Source organism: Diceros bicornis, chromosome 20 (genome assembly GCF_020826845.1).
Source record: "Diceros bicornis minor isolate mBicDic1 chromosome 20, mDicBic1.mat.cur, whole genome shotgun sequence".
Taxonomy (NCBI): domain Eukaryota; kingdom Metazoa; phylum Chordata; class Mammalia; order Perissodactyla; family Rhinocerotidae; genus Diceros; species Diceros bicornis.
This window is the reverse complement of record NC_080759.1, coordinates 31,991,755-32,012,779: the sequence shown is the minus strand read 5'-3', so window position 1 is coordinate 32,012,779 and position 21,025 is coordinate 31,991,755. Positions and strand designations below refer to the sequence as shown.

Below are 21,025 nucleotides of genomic sequence, written 5' to 3'. Positions count from 1 at the left end.
AAGTCCTGCTTATAAGGTTGACCCTTGGCTGGCATCTGGGAACTTGCATTCGGAGAGGATCCCCACCATCTTAATTGATGCAAGTGGCTCACTGGACCTAATTCTTTGTGCAAACAATGTGGTTTATGCTAAACATCTGCTTTCCTTCTGAGAGTGTGGAATTTTGGTATGGCCTAGGCAAAGGGGGCCTATGTGATCAGTCCCCAGTTAAAAACCCTGGGCACTGATTCTCTAATGAGCTTCCCTGGTGGACAACATCTCACATATGTTGTCACAACCTGTTGCTGGAGGAATGACGGGTGTGCTGTGTGACTCCACTGGGAAAGGATTCTTGGAAGCTTATGCCTGGTTTCCTGAAGACTTCACCCCATGCACTTTTTTCCTTTGCTGATTTTGCTTTGTATTCTTTCATTGTAATAAATCATAGCCCTGAGTACAACTATATGCGGAGTCATGCGAGTTCTCCCTGTGGATCACTGAACTTGGGGGGAAGTCTTGGGGACCTCTGACCCAGTAGGAATATGCTTAATATATTCTAAACAATCGTCATTAAAAATAAATCAAGTACATTACTATAGGTTCAACTTATCTTGAAAGTTAAATCATGTAATGACAATACTGCTAGAAAAAAAAGAAGACTATCCAATCAGTTAAAAGTCACATGTAAAAGTCTTTTCACTCATACACAGCTAGCAGACCTTTCTGGAGGGCAATTTGACAACAGCCATCAAAAGTCTTAAAATCATGGATTCCTGGGACGGCCCTGTGGCTTAGAGGTTAAGTGCTCCCGCTCCGCTACTGGCGGCCCGGGTTCGGATCTCTGGTGCACACGGACGCACCACTTCTCCGGCCATGCTGAGGCCGCGTCCCATATACAGCAACTAGAAGGATGTGCAACTATGACGTACAACTATCTACTGGGGCTTTGGGGGAAAAAAAAAAGGAGGAGGATTGGCAACAGATGTTAGCTCAGAGCCAGTCTTCCTCAGCAAAAAGAGGAGGATTAGCATGGATGTTAGCTCACACACACAAAAAAAATCATGGATTCTCTTTGATCCAGTAACCTCATCTCTAGAAATTTATCCGAAAGAAATTATTAGCAATGCTCACAAAAATCTACGTACACTGCAGCAATATTTAAAACAGTAAATGTGTGGCAACAACCTAAAATGTGCAATAATGGGGAAAAGGTTTAATAGGTTTTTAAAAAAGAATATTATTTACATTGAGAAATATTCATCATAATACTAAACTTTAAAAGACTACAAAACAGAATATATAGCTCTGATAACATACATATATAAATGTATATAGAGGGCCGGCCCGGTGGCTTAGCGGTTAAGTGTGCGTGCTCCGCTACTGGCGGCCCGGGTTCGGATCCCGGGAGCGCACCAACGCACCGCTTCTCTGGCCATGCTGAGGCCACATCCCACATACAGCAACTAGAAGGATGTGCAACTCTGACACACAACTATCTACTGGGGCTTTGGGGGGAAAAAAAAAGGAGGAGGACTGGCAATGGATGTTAGCTCAGAGCTGGTCTTCCTCAGCAAAAAGAGGAGAATTAGCATGGATGTTAGCTCAGGGCTGATCTCCCTCGCAAAAAAAAAAAAAATGTATGTAGATAAAAGTGTTAGAATTATAAGTGATTTTTTTCTTCTTGATACGTTTTCATATCTTCAAAACTGCCTAAAATGAACGTGTACTACTTCCATAATGAACACAAAAAGTCAAAAAGATAAAAATCACAAAGAGTAAGAAATCTATAAACAGTAGCTGAAATCATAAAAAATTAAGTTGGCATGGACTCCATTTAGAAAGTTCTGATACATTGGGCCTTTCAGACACATTTATATGCATAACATACATCGAACACCATCATGAATACTACTCTATAACCATTATAAATATATTATGTGTTGGTTCACATATATCTTTCACTCTGGTTATTGCTTAATTTAAATATACCTCTTTTAAAAAGGGCAATCCTGGGCCGGCCCTGTGGCTTAGCGGTTAAGTGTGCGCGCTCCGCCGCTGGCGGCCCGGGTTCGGACCCCGGGCGCACACCGACGCACCGCTTCTCTGGCCATGCTGAGGCCATGTCCCACGTACAGCAACTAGAAGGATGTGAAACTACGATGTACAACTATCTACTGGGGCTTTGGGGGAAAATAAATAAATAAATAAAATTATTAAAAAAAAAAAAAATTTCTAAAAAAAAAAAAGGGCAATCCAGGGGCTGGTCCTGCGGCTTGGTAGTTAAGTGCGCGCTCCGCTACTGGTGGCCCAGGTTCGGATCCCAGGCGCGCACAAATGCACCGCTTCTCCGGCCATGCTGAGGCGGCGTCCCACATACAGCAACTCGCAGGATGTGCAGCTATGACATACAACTATCTACTGGGGCTTTGGGGAGAAAAAGGGGAAAAAAAAAAGAGGAGGAGGATTGGCAATGGATGTTAGCTCAGAGCCGGTCTTCCTCAGCAAAAAGAGGAGGATTAGCATGGATATTAGCTCAGGGCTGATCTTCCTCAAAAAAAAAAAAAAAAGGGCAATCCAGACATTCTGCAGCCTCTTAAACAGGTTACAAAAAGACTCAGAATATCTCAGAAAGTGATGTTTATCACTTCACTAAACCATCTTAAGCAACAGTTAAAGAAAATATAAATATATTAAGGAAAAATACTTGGGTATGTGATATTATGTCTAACAAATATGACTGTGAGAAAACAATTGTATCAGTTCAGCAGGCAATTACTGCTAAGCTCTGGGGATCCAAAGATTAAAAAAACCCGAAAAACTAGGTACTTGTTATTGACAAGCTAACAGTCCAAAATTCACCATAACATAACTTAGTCATCACAGAGGCACAGCAACCAACTTTTAAGTATAAGCAATTTCATAACTAAACCTATAAATACAAATTAATAAGATTACACAAACTGATTTTTTAAAAGCATACCTGAACCATCTTCATTTTCTTCTACAGGTAGGTGCGACCATCTCAGTATTTCTCTTACTAGCTGATCACACAATCCTTGAGCATCATTTAAATTATAGCTATAGAGGTGGCAGTATAAAAGAGAAAGATAATAGCGTGTCTGAAGAAAACATGCTCTTCTTCCTCCTTAAACAGGAAAGAATTAAGCTTACATTAAAACATGTCAGCAAGGTAATGTTCTTGATCTGGGGTGGCAGGTAGACAGGAGTGTTCAGTTTATGAAAATTCATCAAGCTGTACACTCATGTTATGTGAACTTTTCAGTATCTGTTTTATACTTCAATAAAAGATTCTTTTAAAAATACGTCAGCAATACTTTGTGTTTTCATTTTTAAGTTCTGAACAATTTTATTTTCTTTCATCAGCCCTAGGATAACTAAGAGTTTATCCAAAGAGAGCTGCAAATCCTCATCTCAGCACTAAGGTTCACTAACATTTCTTTCAAGTACACATGGTATGAAACAGAAGGGAATCTGCTAAAAAAAAAAAAAAAAACCCAAGAAACCATACATATATCAAACACAGTCAAAACAACTTCCCAAAGGAGAAGAAACACTATCCAATAAGAAAGGAGCCCCTGGGCCGGCCCCGTGGCTTAGCAGTTAAGTGCGCGCGCTCCACTACTGGCGGCCCGGGTTCAGATCCCGGGCGCACACCAACGCACCGCTTGTCCAGCCATGCTGAGGCCGCATCCCACAGACAACAACTAGAAGGATGTGCAGCTATGACATAGAACTATCTACTGGGGCTTTGGGGGAAAAATAAATAAATAAAATTAAAAAAAAAAAAAAAAAGAAAGGAGCCCCTGACCACTGCCTTCAAATATCTGAAGGGTGTTTAGGACTGTGACTGCTAGTTGCCTGTCCCTTATCCATTCTTCCTGAGTAAAAGAATTCCAATTTTATATGGAGGTACAGTGCACCCAGATTACAACTTCTCATTAGATGTGGCCGTGTGAAAATGTGACTAAGTTCTCAACCAAGAGATAACATCGTGTAGAACTTCCAGAGAAGCTGCTTAAGGAGAGGTAACCCAGCTAGGAGGTGTACCGTTTCTTGCCCTTCCTGCCTTCCTCCTTTCTGCTGCCTAAAATATGGACGTTATGGCTGGAGCTTCAGCACCCATACTCATACACGAAGGATGAAGGAGTAGGAAAACTATAGGAGAGTGGATTCTTGATGAGAAACATCAAATCAGCCCCAGACTGTCAACTTCTGGCCTCCTTTCATAAGAAAAAATAAACTTTCTTGTTGAAGTCACTGTTACTTTCAGACTCCACTACTAGAAATCATTCCTAATGGATACAGTTGGAAATGAAATTAAATCAAAAGGTCCACAATGGACCTTTTATAGATACTTATGGTCCCTCAAAACAACAGCAAAAAAAACCCAAAACATTATTTTATTTAGGCTCTAAATCTCATTTTTCCCCCATCAACAATCAATCCAGGTTCCATCACTAATCAAAGGACCACAATGGAACTCATTATGAAAACTTTTCTTCATCAGAACTTCTCATCTCCTTGAATGCCAGTCTTCTTCATCGAGTTGGACAATCCTTAAATCTGATAACTATTTCTTTCTCCAAATCTATTCAGTCACAAGTCAAATTGATCAAATCTATTAAATATCTGGCAAATGTGACCTCTGGTCTCCAGTACTCTTGACATTGCTTTGGTTCAGAACCTCCTCAACTGACTATTTTTCTTCCTTCTAAGTAAAACCCACATCTCTACACCACACTCCTAAAAGTGACCCTCCACACTGTACCAAGCGACCTTTCCAAATGGCCTACATTTATTTCAAAAGTTCTCCTTCCTACATAAAGTATCTTAACTGATCCCACTGTCTTCAGCATAAAATCTTAATCCCTTGGCACTGCATACAGTATGGTCCTTTATCTTTATCATCTGTTCTCTATCTACCTTTCACCTTAGCTCTCAACATCCTACCCCCAATATTACAATACATATATCATATAATCTAGTCCTATTAAACTCCTTGCAGTTCTATTAATAGAATTATTAATAGAATAATTATATATCATATAATCTAGTCCTATTAAACTACTTGCAGAATTGTCATGTTTTCTCATGGCTTTTTGCTTTTGGAATGCTATATCCTCTGTTAAACCATTCTCACTACTTTAATTGGCCATTTTCTACTCAATTTAACTACCAACTCCTCCAAGTTTCCCCAGACTGATGCTTGCACTCCAGCCTCAGATTGTTGTGAAGTGCTCTTCTGTATTTCCAGCACCAACCACACAAAACAAAAAAAGTACTAGTTGTTTATGTAGTCTATCCTCTAGATTGTGGGAAACTTGAAGGTAAAGTTGTTTATTTCAGTTATTCCAAGTGCCTAATACAGTAGTAGGCACATAGCAGGCCCCCAATAAATAATGACTAAGAAGATTAAGGAATGAAACATACAAAGCCATAGCAGTCAGAAAATAAATTTAACAACTGGCCAAACCTGACCATGTAGTAGCTGTAGTCAGGGCTATCTCCGAGGTCACCAGCTGAGAACATCTGTCAGTTTAACCACATCCTCACTCCCTTTATCATAAAAGCTATCCCCAGTTTCTAGAATCCACACCCCTATATTCTCATCAAAAACTCCATGTAGCCCATACTTAACAGAAAGTCTAGCTCACAGAAAATTCTTCAAGTTGAATTACTTAAGGGTAGAGAGCCTTGTTGCTCTAAGAGCTCCACGTTTCTCTACGTCTGCGAGAAGGCGGTAAAATATTTGCTCCATAGTTTCTCATTTAGATACTTATAGTCCCTCAAAACAACAGCAAAAAAAACCCAAAACATTATTTTATTTAGGCTCTAAATCTCACTTTTCCCCCATCAACAATCAATCCAGGTTCCATCACTAATCAAAAAAAGGACAGAAGGAGCTTTATTTATAGATAACAGAAAAATTCTTGGTGCTACAAATTCCAAGACTAAGAATATTATTAAATATTTCTGACAATCAAGGTGCGTAATGACAGTCAAGGTGCTCAAATATGTATTCTATTAGAGCGTTAAGAAATTGTGAGCATTAAGAAATCTGAATTTTTTTTTAAGCTCTACAGCATGCTAAAATATGTTCCTACCAATATTATGGCAAATACTTTTTAACACTCCCTTACCTTTCTCTTGGGTTTCTTGTAGAGCTTTCTTCCACAGTTGAACAGACTTTTCATATGATCCTAATAGGAAACATTCTTCACCTACAAAGTTTTTAACCAACGATTAGTCATGATTAATTACATTACTTCATAAAAATTTACATTGTTTTAAAATTCAGTGACTATAACTCAGCCAGAAATTATTTTGAAACATAAATAATTGCAACCAATTAATAAAATCGAAGCCCAGTTAACTATATTCCTTTTTCATGGAATTAGAAATTGTTTATAAGATACTCACCATTGATGGACTTAAGTTCTAAGGTCTGGTTCAAGCGAACTCCGGCCGTCTGTAAGTTAGCCTGTATATGACATAACAGGGACTTGACAGTAGATGCTTCATGTGTCATCTTTTCATTTAACTGTCTGCCGCCTTCAGGAACTCTTCGACTTAACTGCGTTTGATACCATAAAGTTTTTTTGTACAATACTCTCCAGAGAGCAATCAATCTGCACACAAAATTAGGTAATCATCAAAACCAAATTTCAGACTAGGGATAAAAATGAGTATAGCGTCCCATTTAGCCATTTTTTCGTCCTGTATTCTTCACTGATGTAATAACATATATACAAACTGATCAGATTTAAACACAGCACAATGTCCACTGATCAAAAAAACGCATAATATATTTTAAATATCTTCATAAATGCTTTATGTACCTACGGTCCTTTTTCTATAGTGCTTACCTAAACCCAAATCTTTCAATAGTATTACAGTTGCCCAAGACTAATAAAACATGTGTATTGAATAACATTGGCATAAATCCTAAAATATTTTTAAATAACATAAAAAAATGCTGAGTGCTAATGGATACAGGGTTTCTTTTTGGGGTGATAAAAATATTCTGGAATTAGTGCTAATAGTTCTATAACCTTGTGACTATACTAAAAATCACTGAATTGTTCACTTTAAAATGGTGAATTTTACAGTATGGGAATTACATCTCAATTTTTCAAAAAGGAAAAAAATCTATAATGCTGATGGTATCATAATATTAAAGTAATTATACCTGTGTCCTGGCTGTTGAACAAGATTTACTACTTGAGGATGAATCTCAAAAGACGAGTTCCAAGACCAGTTTCCCTGAGAACCACTATCTCGAAACATTTGAAAAATGGGTACCACCAATGAGTCTTGATTTGCTGTTCTACTTCCATCAGTTGATGCTGAAGTAACTTCAGGTTGAAGATTGTATATGTGATTTAGATTATCAGCTACCATTTTGAGTAAATGAAAACAGGCTAGAAGCTTCTCTGAGAATAACTGACGCTGTTGTTGCTTAGTCAGCAAAAGCTTTATAGTATTTGAGGTCAGCTTTACCAAATGTCCCACATCTTGTTTGTATCTCATATCCCAACACTGGATTGATAAACACTGATGAAAAAGTTGAAAGATACAAAGTACCCATGCATCACGTCTCGGGCTCTTGCCTAAAGAAAGATCAAGTTTGGGGAAAGGACACTTTATATATTGAAGAATGTAGAAAAAATGAGTGAGACAAACTACTGTGTAATTTAACATTGAATTTTTTTCTGTCACATTTTTTGAAATTCCTATAGCCCATGCTGCAAGGAGATTTTTCTGGACAGAACGCAGTTCTGTAATGGTTCTATCTGTCTCCTCAGTATCATCCTTTGCATGTATCGTATCAAACATAGATGCAAACTCCAATCTTCCCTCCTTGGCACTACTAAACAATGGATCATTTTTTTGGTTCCAAAAAGAGAATAAGTTGTTTGGAAAGTGTTTGCCTTCATTAGGTTCTTCTGCTTCAAAACCCTAAAACACGAGTAAAAAAAAAATTATACTTAATACCATTTAATATCTTACAAGTAGAATCACTTTGGTGTTCTCAAATTTCTCTTCCCTTACAATATATTTTTTTTAATTTTTATTTATTTATTTTTTTCCCCCAAAGCCCCAGTAGATAGTTGTATGTCATAGCTGCACATCCTTCTAGTTGCTGTATGTGGGACGCGGCCTCAGCATGGCCAGAGAAGCAATGCGTCAGTGCGCGCCCGGGATCGAACCCGGGCCGCCAGCAGCGGAGCAGGCGCACTTAACCGCTAAGCCACGGGGCCGGCCTCTCTTCCCTTAAACAAGGGAAAAACAAAATCTGTTTCTTGGAATAAAGTCAATACGTAACTGTTCAAAGTAAATAAAACACTGCTACTAAGTACCTGCAAATCTGCTGTTTTTTCATTTAACTTCATCGTTTCTTCTGCCTGCAAGAATCTGGGGACAGTAGAATCAGCTGAACTTTCATTTCCTTGGTGTTTTAACAGGCTAGATCTTAGAGACTCCAGTGATCGCAAGTTCAGTCCTTTGCCTTTTGGCTGTAGAAGAAAGCATAAAAGATTTCCAAGAGCAAAATTTTATCCATAATTCTATTATGAGCAGCTAAAAATCCTATAGACAACTATATACAATCCAAGGTCAGTAGAGTTTTCAATCTGAAAAGACTAAGAAGCCAACTTTTACTAATAATACCAAAAAGCACTATACCTTAGACAATATCACACTTTGGTATGTTTTTTCAAGCTTCTCGGTTGAATCAAGTAGAAGGGATCTCATGAGCACTGATGGAGACAGGTTATCGAGAAATCGAAGGGTTGTGACCATGTATCCATCAGAAATAATGAGGTAGGGTAACCGTGAGTGTGCTTTTACAGAAAATCTCTGTCTCATAGGGTCACTATCAGAAGCTGATGAATCTATAGAATTATTTGAATCTTGAAAAGCCAACTGCTGTGGTCTAGCAAACAAACATCAAAATTCAAGAATTACTAAGACAAAAATCTTAAAGGAAACAATCACATTATTCCAAAGAAAAAGCAAAACACCAATTAAATTACAGAATAATGAAAAAAGCAATGAAATTAAACACAAAAATATTAAATGTACATATATCTGTAAGGAAAATATAAGTGATCAAATAATGTATACGTTAATTTTTTTAAATTTCCCCTGAATTGTGGCATTTACTCTATTTTGCTTTTTAATCTGGTTTTATACAAATTATTTTAGAAAAGAATTAAGGCAGTTCATTTTTACTATTAAAGAGAGTTAAATAGTTAACTTTCCTTCATACCATATATTTAAATATACTTACAAGAATATAATTATGAGCTCTGAGTATACTTGTTATTGAGGAGAAAGAAAAGAAACTGAGAAGGACATTTGGAGAGGATAGTAGTGAGTAAAATTTTATCAGCTTAAGATTAAATTTGACTGAGTTTCCACATAAATGTATTTATTTATTGTTATGGTGGTATACCTCACTCTGATGACTTTATATCACTGCTTATTAACTGTGGGGCTGTATAAGTATAAACAGGACAAATAATCAAAATATATTATAATTTTTTCTGCTTAGGAAACTATTCAAATGTAGGTTTTATTAGCCCAATGGTCAACAATAGAAGATTGGTTAATTATAGAATGTACATACCATAGAAATCTATAGAACCATTAAAAAATGACTTAATGGAAAGATGTGTTAGAAACACTGTTAAATCAAAAAAGCTAAATAGTAAACAGCATATATCATATAATTTATTTTGTTTTAAACAATAAACTAATATTATTATTACAAACATTATATAAATTTTTTTTAATTTGGAGGACAACATGCTAAAATGTTAATAATTGTTATCTCTGAGGAATAGGACTACAAGTCTTTCACTTTCTACATTATTTAGTTTTGTAACATTTGATTTTTCAGTTTATTTTTTTAAATAATAAATATGTATTATTTTTGTAATCATAAAAAGCAACTCATTTTGAAAAGCCCCCAAATATTTAAAGGAGAATGTGAGGGAATTCAAGTCAATTATGAATCAGACCTTAAGAAATAAGGAAAAAATACTTTCACTACTGCAGGAAATGACAAATTTTTCCATTAGAATTTTCTATCGCTAAACATTGAGCATCAGGTTTTTGCTAAATATTATTAAAGACACACCTCTCCTCAGTTTCCTTTCTGTAAAGCAAGGGGAATGGATTAATTTCAAAGGCCTTTTCCAATTTTTGTTTTGTAAATAGCTGTGTATATGTGTCTAGCCATATATAATATCAACACCAATAATAACAAATCTTTATTGAGCATTTACTTTATGCCATAACTGTGCTAAGCAATTTATAATTATTTATTACCTTACTTTATTCCCTAAACCCCAGGAGACAATTATTGTCACCTTCATTTCACAGTAAAAGAAATAGATGCTTAAAGAATAACTTAGCCCAAGTCATACAACTAATAAGTAGATTTGAATCTTGATCTACCTGACTCCAAAGCTAAACTGCTACCCCATCTCACAATTAAAAATTAAAATACAGCTAAATTCTAAAGTCTTCTATCCATTTCCAACAACTTGAATTTTCTATTTTCCCCAAAGGGAAAAAAGTAGATAAATCCATGTGCCAAGTTAATTTTGAGTTATTAATTTATCCAAGTGCTCTTCTTTTAAAACAATAAGACATATCATACTTTTATTAACTTTTATATCACAGAAGATAAATTTTTAATTCTATAGAATATTTAAATAACTTATACTTACATAGTCACAATGTCAAATTTTCACCAGGATTAAGCCACAAAAAGAAATAGAAGAAAACTATAAATAAGAAACAGATATTGAGATGATAGACTCAAAGAAAGAATAAGACAATGTGAAAGATGAAATTATCAAAAAAAATACACAATGAAGTAATACCAAAAGAGAAAAACTTCTATAAACAAATTAAAACAATTCAAATGTCTCACCTATATGTTATTAGTGGATGAAGAGGAATAAATTCTGCTGGCCCAAATTCTATAGAGCAACCAAATGTAATTAATGTTAGCAATTCACCCTGGCAGGTCAATAAAACCAGGGAGCCACGTTTTAACATACAAGCCAGAAAAAGACTATCATGAGTCCAGCTGATATCACCTACCCAGTAGGACCTAAAAAAAGTAAGACAATAGGTTTAGAAAGGACTCTCTACAATGTCTTTGATAATTTATAATGGCTAAGCAGTGGAGAGACACTTCCAAAAATAAGGGCAAAAGAATGAATAGTAGGCAACTGACACATACATTTTGTGTATTTTACTTCCCAGAACAAAGAAAAAAGGAGTTTGCCCATAAACATCTACTCCATATGATATACCAATTAGAATTTACTGAGATTCATAAGCAAAGCATAAAATTAAAATAACCCCTAAAAGAGTTAAGCTTTTTAGTCACTCACATTTTAATTAGAACAACTTTTAATCCTATTGGTGTCCATAACTAAGATCTACCGACAGATGTAAAGATCAATACCACGCCTGTCCTCCCTGCAGCCTGCTACAGTTCCACTCAACAGCAGACTCCCTCTTCCCAAAGCCTTCCTTACTACTCCTTAACTATCTGGTAATATTAATGTTTCATGGGGACAAAAAGTAGCTCCTCCTCATGTAAATGGGACCCCCTAAGTCAAACAGGCCACTGCACTGAGATCAGTAATACTTTTAGAAAGGAACTTTTGGGGAGGGAAAGAAAATTAAGAGGCAAGGCAGGATGGACCTGAAAACTTCAGAAATTCAGAGAACAGCAGGGAAAAGTGTTCAGAAAAGGAAATTAGGGGGTCCAAGAAATCTTCCTACTCTGTAATCCCATATAGGTCCTGGTGGTAGCTCACATGCCACCCCAAATCACCACTTATGTTGCTATTGATCCATATGCAGAAAATGCCAACTTGTTTAAAGGGCTATGAACACCTCAGCCTCCCTGAGTATATAATGGTCTTCTCAATCTAGGTGTTTTCATTTCAGCCTCTCCAATTAAGTCCAATGATTCCACTCCTTCTGAGACAACACAGGAAGAAATAAAAGAAAATATATACATGTTCATGTACCTTCCACCCTACCAGACCCTTCCTTAAAGTATTTAAGGCTTTCCATATATACATCAAACACAAATGCTGAAAGTAAGTTGCATTATCTATCTAAATACCTATTTAGATACCTACTGAATTATCAGAGCCTTGAACTTAAGAAAAGAAAATAACTTACTGGAAAAGAAAATAAAAACACTATTTAGAACTATAAGAGTTCTTACCTGACAAGTGTAGCTGGAACCACAGGATTCTTATTACTACATCCTTTAAGGCTACCATAAAGAGCAACAAAATTCAATGTGTTTATAAATAATACCTGAGTTGCCTAGAACGAAAAAAAAGACAACAAAATCATTAAAATTATTTTACTTTAATCATTGCTTATAATTCTGGAACCTAGAGATCTATTATTATATCAACAAACTATCTAGGGAGTCTTTCCCAACTCACAAGGCAATACTGACCACTTACAACTCTTCTCTTCATTTATACTACATTTTAAGAACATCAGTTACTACTCTGCCCTTCTTTCTTCCTTCTCCCTTATCCTCTGCTCGCTTCTGAAGGTCAAGTTTTGAAAATTATGGCAGCTAACTTAAATAACTTTACCACTCCACAATATTAAGCTGGACAGAAAACACCAATTTAAAGAACATAAAGTAGTATTAAGGAAAAAAGAAAAACTATCTTCAGGGGAGAAATATCTCAAAATTGGAATAAACTCTCTCTTTTATAGGTTACTTCCAAGATAGATTACATTTACTGACCTTTGGGTCTTTCTGATTAAGAGTTACTGCCAGGGTAAGGCCATCTCTTGAAAAGGCAGAAATCAGAGCTCCTCTCGATTTTACTGATTCACATTTAGGAATTAGACTGCTCAGAAGGCAATCTTGTTGCGCCCAGTGAAGACGGAATGGCAATGATCTAAGGAAGTAATGAAATATTTGAAAACAGCAAGTATAGTAACTTCTAAATTAATTTAAGTTCATTACAAAAAATTAAAGAGTCCCACTAAATTCTTACATGTGCACATATATTAGGGGGCTCCTTAGCAACCATTTAGAAGTTTCATCCAGGGCACAAAAGAACAGTCAGCAGTTAAAAAGCTCAATATCAGAGTTTTGTTAGTAATGGCATGTTCCATAGCCGACCCCAAATACATCTGATTCCACTAAAGGTTCAGATATACATATTTCTACATTATTGCAAACATTTTTACAGGCATTAAACAGGTAGAGAAGAGGGGATTTTTAGGATAGTGGCAATGATCTATATTTGATATAAAGATGGTTTGCACATACGTGTATATTTGTGAAAGTCCATCTAGTTGTATACTTAAGATTTGTTCATTTTACTTTATATAAATTACACCTTAATAAGTACTGTTAGCACAAAAAAATAAACAGAAAAAAAATAAAAAAACACACCATTTTACTAAATCTTACTTAGGCATTACATGCTTTTAATACATTCTATTTTATTGGGCTTTTTAGAATAAATGAAACTATTTTTAATAAAAAAAACACTTGAGCATTTAAAAGGTACAGTAGCAAATTCAAGTAAGTTATGTCATTTTTAAAATTCAATTGAATTACTTTCCAAAATAGTTTTTTTGTGTGTGTGTGTGAGCACATCAGCCCTGTGCTAACATCTGCCAATCCTCCTCTCTTTTTGCTGAGGAAGAGTGGCCCTGGGCGAACATCCGTGCCTCATCTTCCTCCACTTTATATGGGACGCCGCCACAGCATGGCTTGCCAAGCAGTGCATCAGTACACGCCCAGGATCCGAACCGGCGAACCCCAGGCCGCCACAGCAGAACGCGTGCACTTAACCACTTGCGCCACCAGGCCGCCCCCAAAATAGTCATTTTTATAGTCTTAAGTAAGACCATAGCCTGCCTTACCTTTTACGTGTTCTCAGTTCCAAGAAGGGAAACAAAACAAAAACAAGAAAAACTTTCTAGAGTAAACATTTAAAAATGAAAACTAAAGAAACAAAGCAATACTTATGGGAAGAAAGGATTTATAAGGTCTCAGAAGTGGAAATTCACATTTCCTTTACTAATCTTACTATGTATTTATGGGCCAAAAGATAATGTTTTAAAAGAGAAAGAAAATAAGGAAGAAGGAAACATTTACCTCACCTCATAGGTGTAAATACAGTCTCACACCACCGAATTGCTAGAAATGTCAACTTCAGGCATTCCCCAGAATAAAAAGTAAATGAACACAAGCAGCAGTCTCCAAATAACTGTAGATAAATTTAATATACGTTAGTATATAATTAATCTCAAAATAAATCAAGATATACAAAACATATCTTTCTCATCATAAATAAAATAAATGAAACATATCAAAATCTTGCTTGCATTTTTATTCTTAATCTTAAGCTGAAGACTAAGTAATTTATTTCTGAGCCAGAGGCATGTCCCAAATGGGAAATCAAGGTACAGTTTATTCCCTTAAGAAAACTGCCATTTACTGTAGCTATAACTGGAAAGATTCTTATATATTTCTTTTTCTCTTATTTTATAGTTATATATTATTTAAATTATAACACTATCCCTGAAGGTGGGGGAAGGTAGAGGAAAACAATAAAACTTCAAAATGCAATTTCTAACAATAGAGGATTGGGTAATAAAATGGTCCCTACATACAAAGAGTATCATACAGCTATTTAAAATGTTTTTTAGGGCTGGCCCCATGGCTTAGCGGTTAAGTGCTCGCGCTCCGCTGCTGGCGGCCCGGGGTTCAGATCCCGGGCGCGCACCAACGCACCACTTCTCCGGCCATGCTGAGGCCGCGTCCCACATACAGCAACTAGAATGCTGTGCAACTATGACATACAACTATCTACTGGGGCTTTGGGGGAAAAAAAATAAATAAATAAAATGTTTTTTAATTAACAAATGTGTTATTTCCTAAGAATTAAATGGCTTACTTAATATCATCAATTGTAGCTTTTTAAATTATAAAACTAACTATATTTTATTCTTTATTATTATTATTTTTTTATAATTTTATTTATTTATTTTTCCCCCCAAAGCCCCAGTAGATAGTTGTACGTCACAGCTGCACATCCTTCTAGTTGCTGTACGTGGGACACGACCTCAGCATGACCAGAGAAGCGGTGCCTAGGTGCACGCCCAGGATCCGAACCCGGGCCGCCAGCAGCGGAGCGCGTGCACTTAACCGCTAAGCCACTGGGCCGGCCCTAAAACTAACCAAATTTTAAAACCAGGGAAAAGTAAAACTAGGAAAAGAGAAAGGAAGCTCTAAGTTCAAACCACTTTTAATAAACATTTTAAAAAAATGTAACCAGGAAATATAAAAATATATCTTTTCCATAATAATTTCACAATTACTATGACAATTAATGATGACTAGAGATATATAGCTATGTCATTACACACTCCACTCAATAGCTTCACAGGTAGCATCTATTCTTAGTCTGAGATGTCAGCTTCTATAACGCCCTGTCTGATTTGGATTTTACCTCATTTTTTATAAAAACAGCATGCACTACAGCTTCTTTATCTTCAGTAGAAGGCAAATGAACTGCTTCTTCAGGTGTGATCTGGAACCACTGGCCCACCAATGAAGGGCTTTTAGAAGATAAGATATTCTTGAATTCTAAATATTCCCAAAGAAATATGCATCCAGAAGAAGTTATAAGCAGAACTCTTTTCCCATTTCCAGATACATACAAGTACAGTCTCAAAGCACTTGCTTTAAAAAAAAAAAAAAAAAAAAGGCAATTAAACCTCTGAAATCTGAATTCCCTCCAGAAAGTACATAATTTATCTATTCTGACAGCCTAAATGATGTTTCCATTCAGGATGTAAAACTAAGGCACTAATAATAAATTAAAAGTACAGATAATAGTAACATTTATCACATACTTATTATGTGATATTAGAAACCCACTGCTACCACAGATACGTTAGGAATGCCAGACTTTTCCTCTTCAACATGAATCAAAGTATCACAAATAAATACTATCAAAAAAATACATACATATATAAGGAAATATAAATATACAGATAGATATATATATATATACACACACATTCAGAGATATATTTTTAAAATAGTAATAGGAAAATGTTTCATCCTCTTTCCCTCCTATTTATCAAGTTAAACCAATTTTAAACAAATAAAAAATTCCCACCTACTGCAGCTTTAATCATTTCCTTAGGCTTTTCGGTTGCTTGTATGGTTTTCAAACAATCTTGATCTTTGTTCCAAAGGAAAAGCTCCCCTGTAGTGAGTACTCCAGCCAGCCAGGCATCTGTTTCCAAAAAGGAAATGTGATACTTATAATCTAATTTCCCTTAATATTACCCCAAATTATTAAAAAATACAGTTAATCTAGCCTTTTGAAAATACCAGTACTACTTAACCATTACTGGACGTTGTTAGGACAATAACATCCTTCAACAAAGGCTGCAGACTAGGAATTTTCTTCTTTGTCCTTCCTGATAGCAAATTAATTTCATTTATGAATTTATCATCCAAAAGAAAAACAGCTTCACTTTCCTAAGAGAAGAAACATGTGAGAGACTTAAGAGGTGCCAGAAATGAATTCAACCTCTTATCTAAATAAATTATCCCAGAAAGGAAAACAAAGTGACATCTAAGAACAATTTGTACCACAAATCATGAAATGAAAAATAAGGTTGATGAGGTAACCTGAAGATTTTTCATTCTATCTTAAAATACCTCTTACTAGAATTCCTAGGTAAGATGACCTAATGGTTGCATTTAGATTTCTTTGAAGTTTAAAATTTAGGAGCATCTTCCAATTCTGCTAGTGAAAACTGGGTTATCTGCCATTTAATCTCATCAATTTGAACAGGAGTATGGGCAAGTTTTTAAATTATTTACTTAGATTAAAAAAGATATGGCTTCCGAAGCCCCTGGCTCTGATCATGTTTTATTATCTAGAAAAAGTATGCTATTTTGAATTAACTCTGTTTTCATATATTCTAGGGCAGTGGTTTTTAAAGTACCACTTAACCAGCAGCATCAGCAACACCTGCGACCCTGTTAGAAACAGAAATTCTCCAACCTCACCCCAGACCTACTGAATCAGAAACTCTGGAAGCGGGGCCCAGCACTTGTTTTAACAAGATCTCCAGATGATTCTAAACTGACATCAAGATCCAGAGACACTGTTCTAAAAGAAGTTAATTAATGGTATAATTTCTCATAGGAAATGATACTAAACACCAAATTTTTTAATTTTAACAATTATTATAAATTCTAATAGGATTTTATAGGTTTGCCCACTTTCTCTAAGGTAAGGAATCTATTCCATACATTGTGAATGGTGTTCCTGGATTGTTAGTGTATTGTGGCCTATCTTCATTCTAGTTCTAAGGGGCACTTTATTGCACACTCATGAAAACCACAATGGGAACTGACTGTTCTGGTAAAGAAAGGTTCAGAAGATTAAATATTCCCTTTTGATATATGCCATTTCAACCTTCTTAAACATAACATGAAAAAAATTTTTTTGAAAGTAAAATATTTCTTCTAGACAGACCATTTAACTTTCTGGAAAAGCTAACTTGCTCACTATAACAAAAACAAAACACAAACACACAAACCCCCTGTTCAGTGTGCATGTGATCCTTCTAAAGATGTTTTATTTTTTTAAAGGCCATAGAACATTCCTCAATCTTAGAGGCAAAGCACACATTTAACACAAACTAAAACTGATATTGTACAAATAAAGGAAAACCTACCTGTCCCAACCAGGAGACTCGTGGCCAGGGTTTTTTCTGCTTGATACTCGTTGATGTCAAAACTTCTAATCTTATCTCCATGCTTGTTAAGATATCAATGACCAATTAAGTAAAAACAGTCACAAGATGCTGTAAAAAATAAAAATAATAATAAATAGCCCATAATATTTAGTGAGAATTGTAATTTAGAATTTTCATAAAGTTTTGGTAAATTACTTCTTATTAGCCCAACTCTGTTTTTAAGGTAAGATATTGACAGTGCATTCAGTATCTCATCTTATATCTTGAAAAAGATATAAGGCAAAATGTATTTGCTTTTTTGACAAGTTATTTCTCAGACTATGAAGATAAACATGAACTAGGAAAAGATCTTGACAATAAAGTTTCTATGATTTGCTTTTCTTGGTGTGGCAGGTTGTATTTTCCAAAAATGGCCACAACAATATCTCCCACCCCACATGCTCTTCTTACACTGTGACTTTGACACTTCTCTCACTGAGACCTCTGGTCTATGCCTCATCCCTTGAAACTGGGTGGGATTTTGACTGTTTTTACCAAAAATAAAACAGAAGTGACACTATGCATTTCCCAAGGCTAGATCATAAAAGGTAACACAGCTTCTACCTTACTCCCTGGAATAACCACTCTTTAAGCCTTCCATCACCACATAAGCGGTCAAACTGCCCTGAGCCACTGAGCTGTAAGAAAGTCCAAACTACCCACATAAAAATGAAGCCCTGAGATAACATGAAGTGAAGATGCCAAGCAAGTCCCCATGCTGGGTGTGGGGATCGTTGCAGAGCAGGCCAAGAACAATCTGTCAGAGCCCAAGCAGAATGAGGAGAGCATAATCTTGGGCCAATGGTCCATTCTTCAGAGAATCTTGGGAGGATGTTCATGCAGTGGGTCAGCCTGGCACCGTGTGTTGGAGCCCAGGTGGAGGGAGGACACAGAAGCCATACTGAAAGGGATCCCAGTGACCAAACTGAGGACAATTTGAACATCAAAACAAATTACAGTAATGGATTTAAAATACATGGAATAAGATAGGAAACTATGAACTTATATGAGTCAATGAATAAATTGAACATTTGATGAAAAATTGTATATTTACATTATTTCAAAGTATCTTCCTATAAAACACTCATTAATTACAAAGGAGACAAGAGTAACTTTACAATGAAGAAGCCAGACAGACTCCATTTAATCCAGTGATCAAAATTATCAGAAATGGAGGGCCAGCCCCATGGCTTAGCGGTTAAGTTCGCGTGCTCCGCTGCTGGCGGCCAGGTTTGGAACCCCGGACGCCTACTGACTCACTGCTTCTCCGGCCATGCTGAGGCCGCGTCCCACATACAGCAACTAGAAGGACATGCAGCTATGACATACAACTATCTACTGGGGCTTTAGGGGAAAAATAAATAAATAAAATTATTAAAAAAAAATTATCAGAAATGGGACATATGGAAATCACATGCCACCTGATAAGAAAAATGAGAAAAACATCTCTATGACACATGTGCTAAAGATACATAACCTGAATCTAACCACAAGGAAACATCAGGCGAACCCAAATTGAGCAACATTCTACAAAATAACAGAGATTTGCTTTAAAATACTCCAGATGTACACTCATGTATAAGTTTTGCAATTAAAACGTAAAGGATAAAAAGATAGCTAACCATTTCAAGATGTGAGGATTGAGCCCTACAGGATTTGATGATGGGAGATCTATTTCTTAGAACTCTAAAAATCACCTCCTGTTATGTCGCAAAGATTATTTCTTTCACATTCTAAACTAGCACTCAAAACACTAATGTTGCGCATCAATACTAATAAACATCACAAAACAAGTAAAATCAGCTAACGGAAGAAAGAGAAATAAAAATCACACTCAAAAAAATCTTAGGACAAAAAAGTTAAGTCTATCCAAAAAAGTACCTTTATTTAAAACACACTGGCGAATACAATTTCAAGAGAAATCTAAGTTCTTCTGTGGTTTCCACCATAGACGAGTCTAAGAAATCATGTCCACCCCTCGGCTCAATTTATCACCAACTGAGGTCAAACACAGGAGTTTCCCCACGACCACCTCGCACAAGTCATCCCCAGGGACTCCTCTGAGGTTTTCTACCCGGCCTTGCGGGGGAGGCTTACTAGGGAGGGACGCCTTCTACCCCGTGAGGAGCCACAGGGGACAGGACAGGAGCTGGAGGAGCCGGGTTCGGGCCGAGGCCTGGTCCCGACCGGACATCGTCCCACGGCGGCCGGAGGGCGACCCGGGCCCTCAGGGTCCCCGCGCCTCCGTTGGTCTGAGGATGCTGCGGCGGGAGGACGCCGCCGGGGAGCCTGGGGAAGGCCTGGAGCGAGGGAAGGGCCAGGACCTAGCGGTGGGAACGGGCCAAGGGGGTGGGGGAGGCCGCGGACATGCAAGATAGGAGGGGGTATGTGGGCACGGAGGAGGCCGAAGACGCCGAGGCCCGGACGGCGTGAGGAGGGGGCTGGGGCTGTGAGGGGCAGGAATCTGCGGGCAGTTACCTGAGCCAGGGCTGCTCGTCCGCGGCGGGGAAGGCGCGGCGAGGCCGACGGCGAAGCGGGCAGCGCGGCGGGGACGCGGGAGGGCGACGGCCACGGGCCCAGCCGGGCCTGACGCGAGCCTGCGCCCTGGCGACGGCGGAGGGCGGGGAGTGGGGCGCGGGCACCGCCAGGGCGCCTGCTCGGAGCCGACCAGGAGCGCGAGCGGGAAGCTCCTAGAGCTCCTCCCTCCCTCCTCCTCTCCGTCCCGTCCCCCCAGGTTCCGGTCCTAGTCCTCCACGCCGTCCTGCGGCTCCGCGTCGCCTCGCCGCCTCCATCCCCCTCCTCCCTCCCCCTCCTGCCACTCCCCGTCTCCTCCATCCCCCTCCTGCCACTCCCCATCTCCTCCGCCGGCCCGCCGCCCCTTCGCGTCTCTTCTTCGGCTTCGGCCGGTCCTTCGGGATCCACCTCCCCTGAGCGTTCCTCAGACGCACGCCTGTTGAGTGCCCAGACTCTGTGCGGCGCTTTCCAGGAAACCGTTTAATACTGACTAACGTGTCATTCACGGGATGTCACCTCCCTAGTGGAAACCTCCACAGACCCCAAAATAAAGGGGTTGTACACTGCCCTCCACAGATCAAGGGGGCAACTTACAGCCCTGAGGAAAGCGTGTCTAAACTGGCTATTCTAGCGACTATTTACCACACTATTTTCGCTG

At 37.7% G+C, this 21,025-nt stretch overlaps 1 protein-coding gene across 4 annotated transcripts in view; it reads right to left on the bottom strand.

Annotated features, from left to right (window-relative positions):
• The window catches only part of CPLANE1 (ciliogenesis and planar polarity effector complex subunit 1), a 116,807-nt gene extending 96,341 nt beyond the window's left edge, over positions 1-20,466 (bottom strand). For 2 of the 4 annotated variants that reach the window (XM_058564210.1, XM_058564212.1), the window contains exons 1-15: positions 20,332-20,465; positions 17,794-17,922; positions 16,447-16,582; positions 16,215-16,334; positions 15,540-15,772; positions 14,188-14,294; positions 12,812-12,968; positions 12,266-12,369; positions 10,946-11,128; positions 8,686-8,935; positions 8,361-8,516; positions 7,190-7,959; positions 6,421-6,629; positions 6,141-6,221; positions 2,960-3,124 (exon numbers count right to left, since the gene is read on the bottom strand). In XM_058564210.1, the coding sequence (XP_058420193.1) occupies positions 2,960-3,124; positions 6,141-6,221; positions 6,421-6,629; positions 7,190-7,959; positions 8,361-8,516; positions 8,686-8,935; positions 10,946-11,128; positions 12,266-12,369; positions 12,812-12,968; positions 14,188-14,294; positions 15,540-15,772; positions 16,215-16,334; positions 16,447-16,582; positions 17,794-17,874 (2,752 nt within the window). In that variant the 5' untranslated portion in view covers positions 17,875-17,922; positions 20,332-20,465. Of the gene's footprint in view, positions 1-2,959; positions 3,125-6,140; positions 6,222-6,420; positions 6,630-7,189; positions 7,960-8,360; positions 8,517-8,685; positions 8,936-10,945; positions 11,129-12,265; positions 12,370-12,811; positions 12,969-14,187; positions 14,295-15,539; positions 15,773-16,214; positions 16,335-16,446; positions 16,583-17,793; positions 17,923-19,950; positions 20,178-20,331 lie in introns of those variants that run through there. The other 2 variants (XM_058564213.1, XM_058564211.1) reach the window with 2 other exon arrangements.
• Between the last annotated feature and the right edge of the window lie 559 nt (positions 20,467-21,025).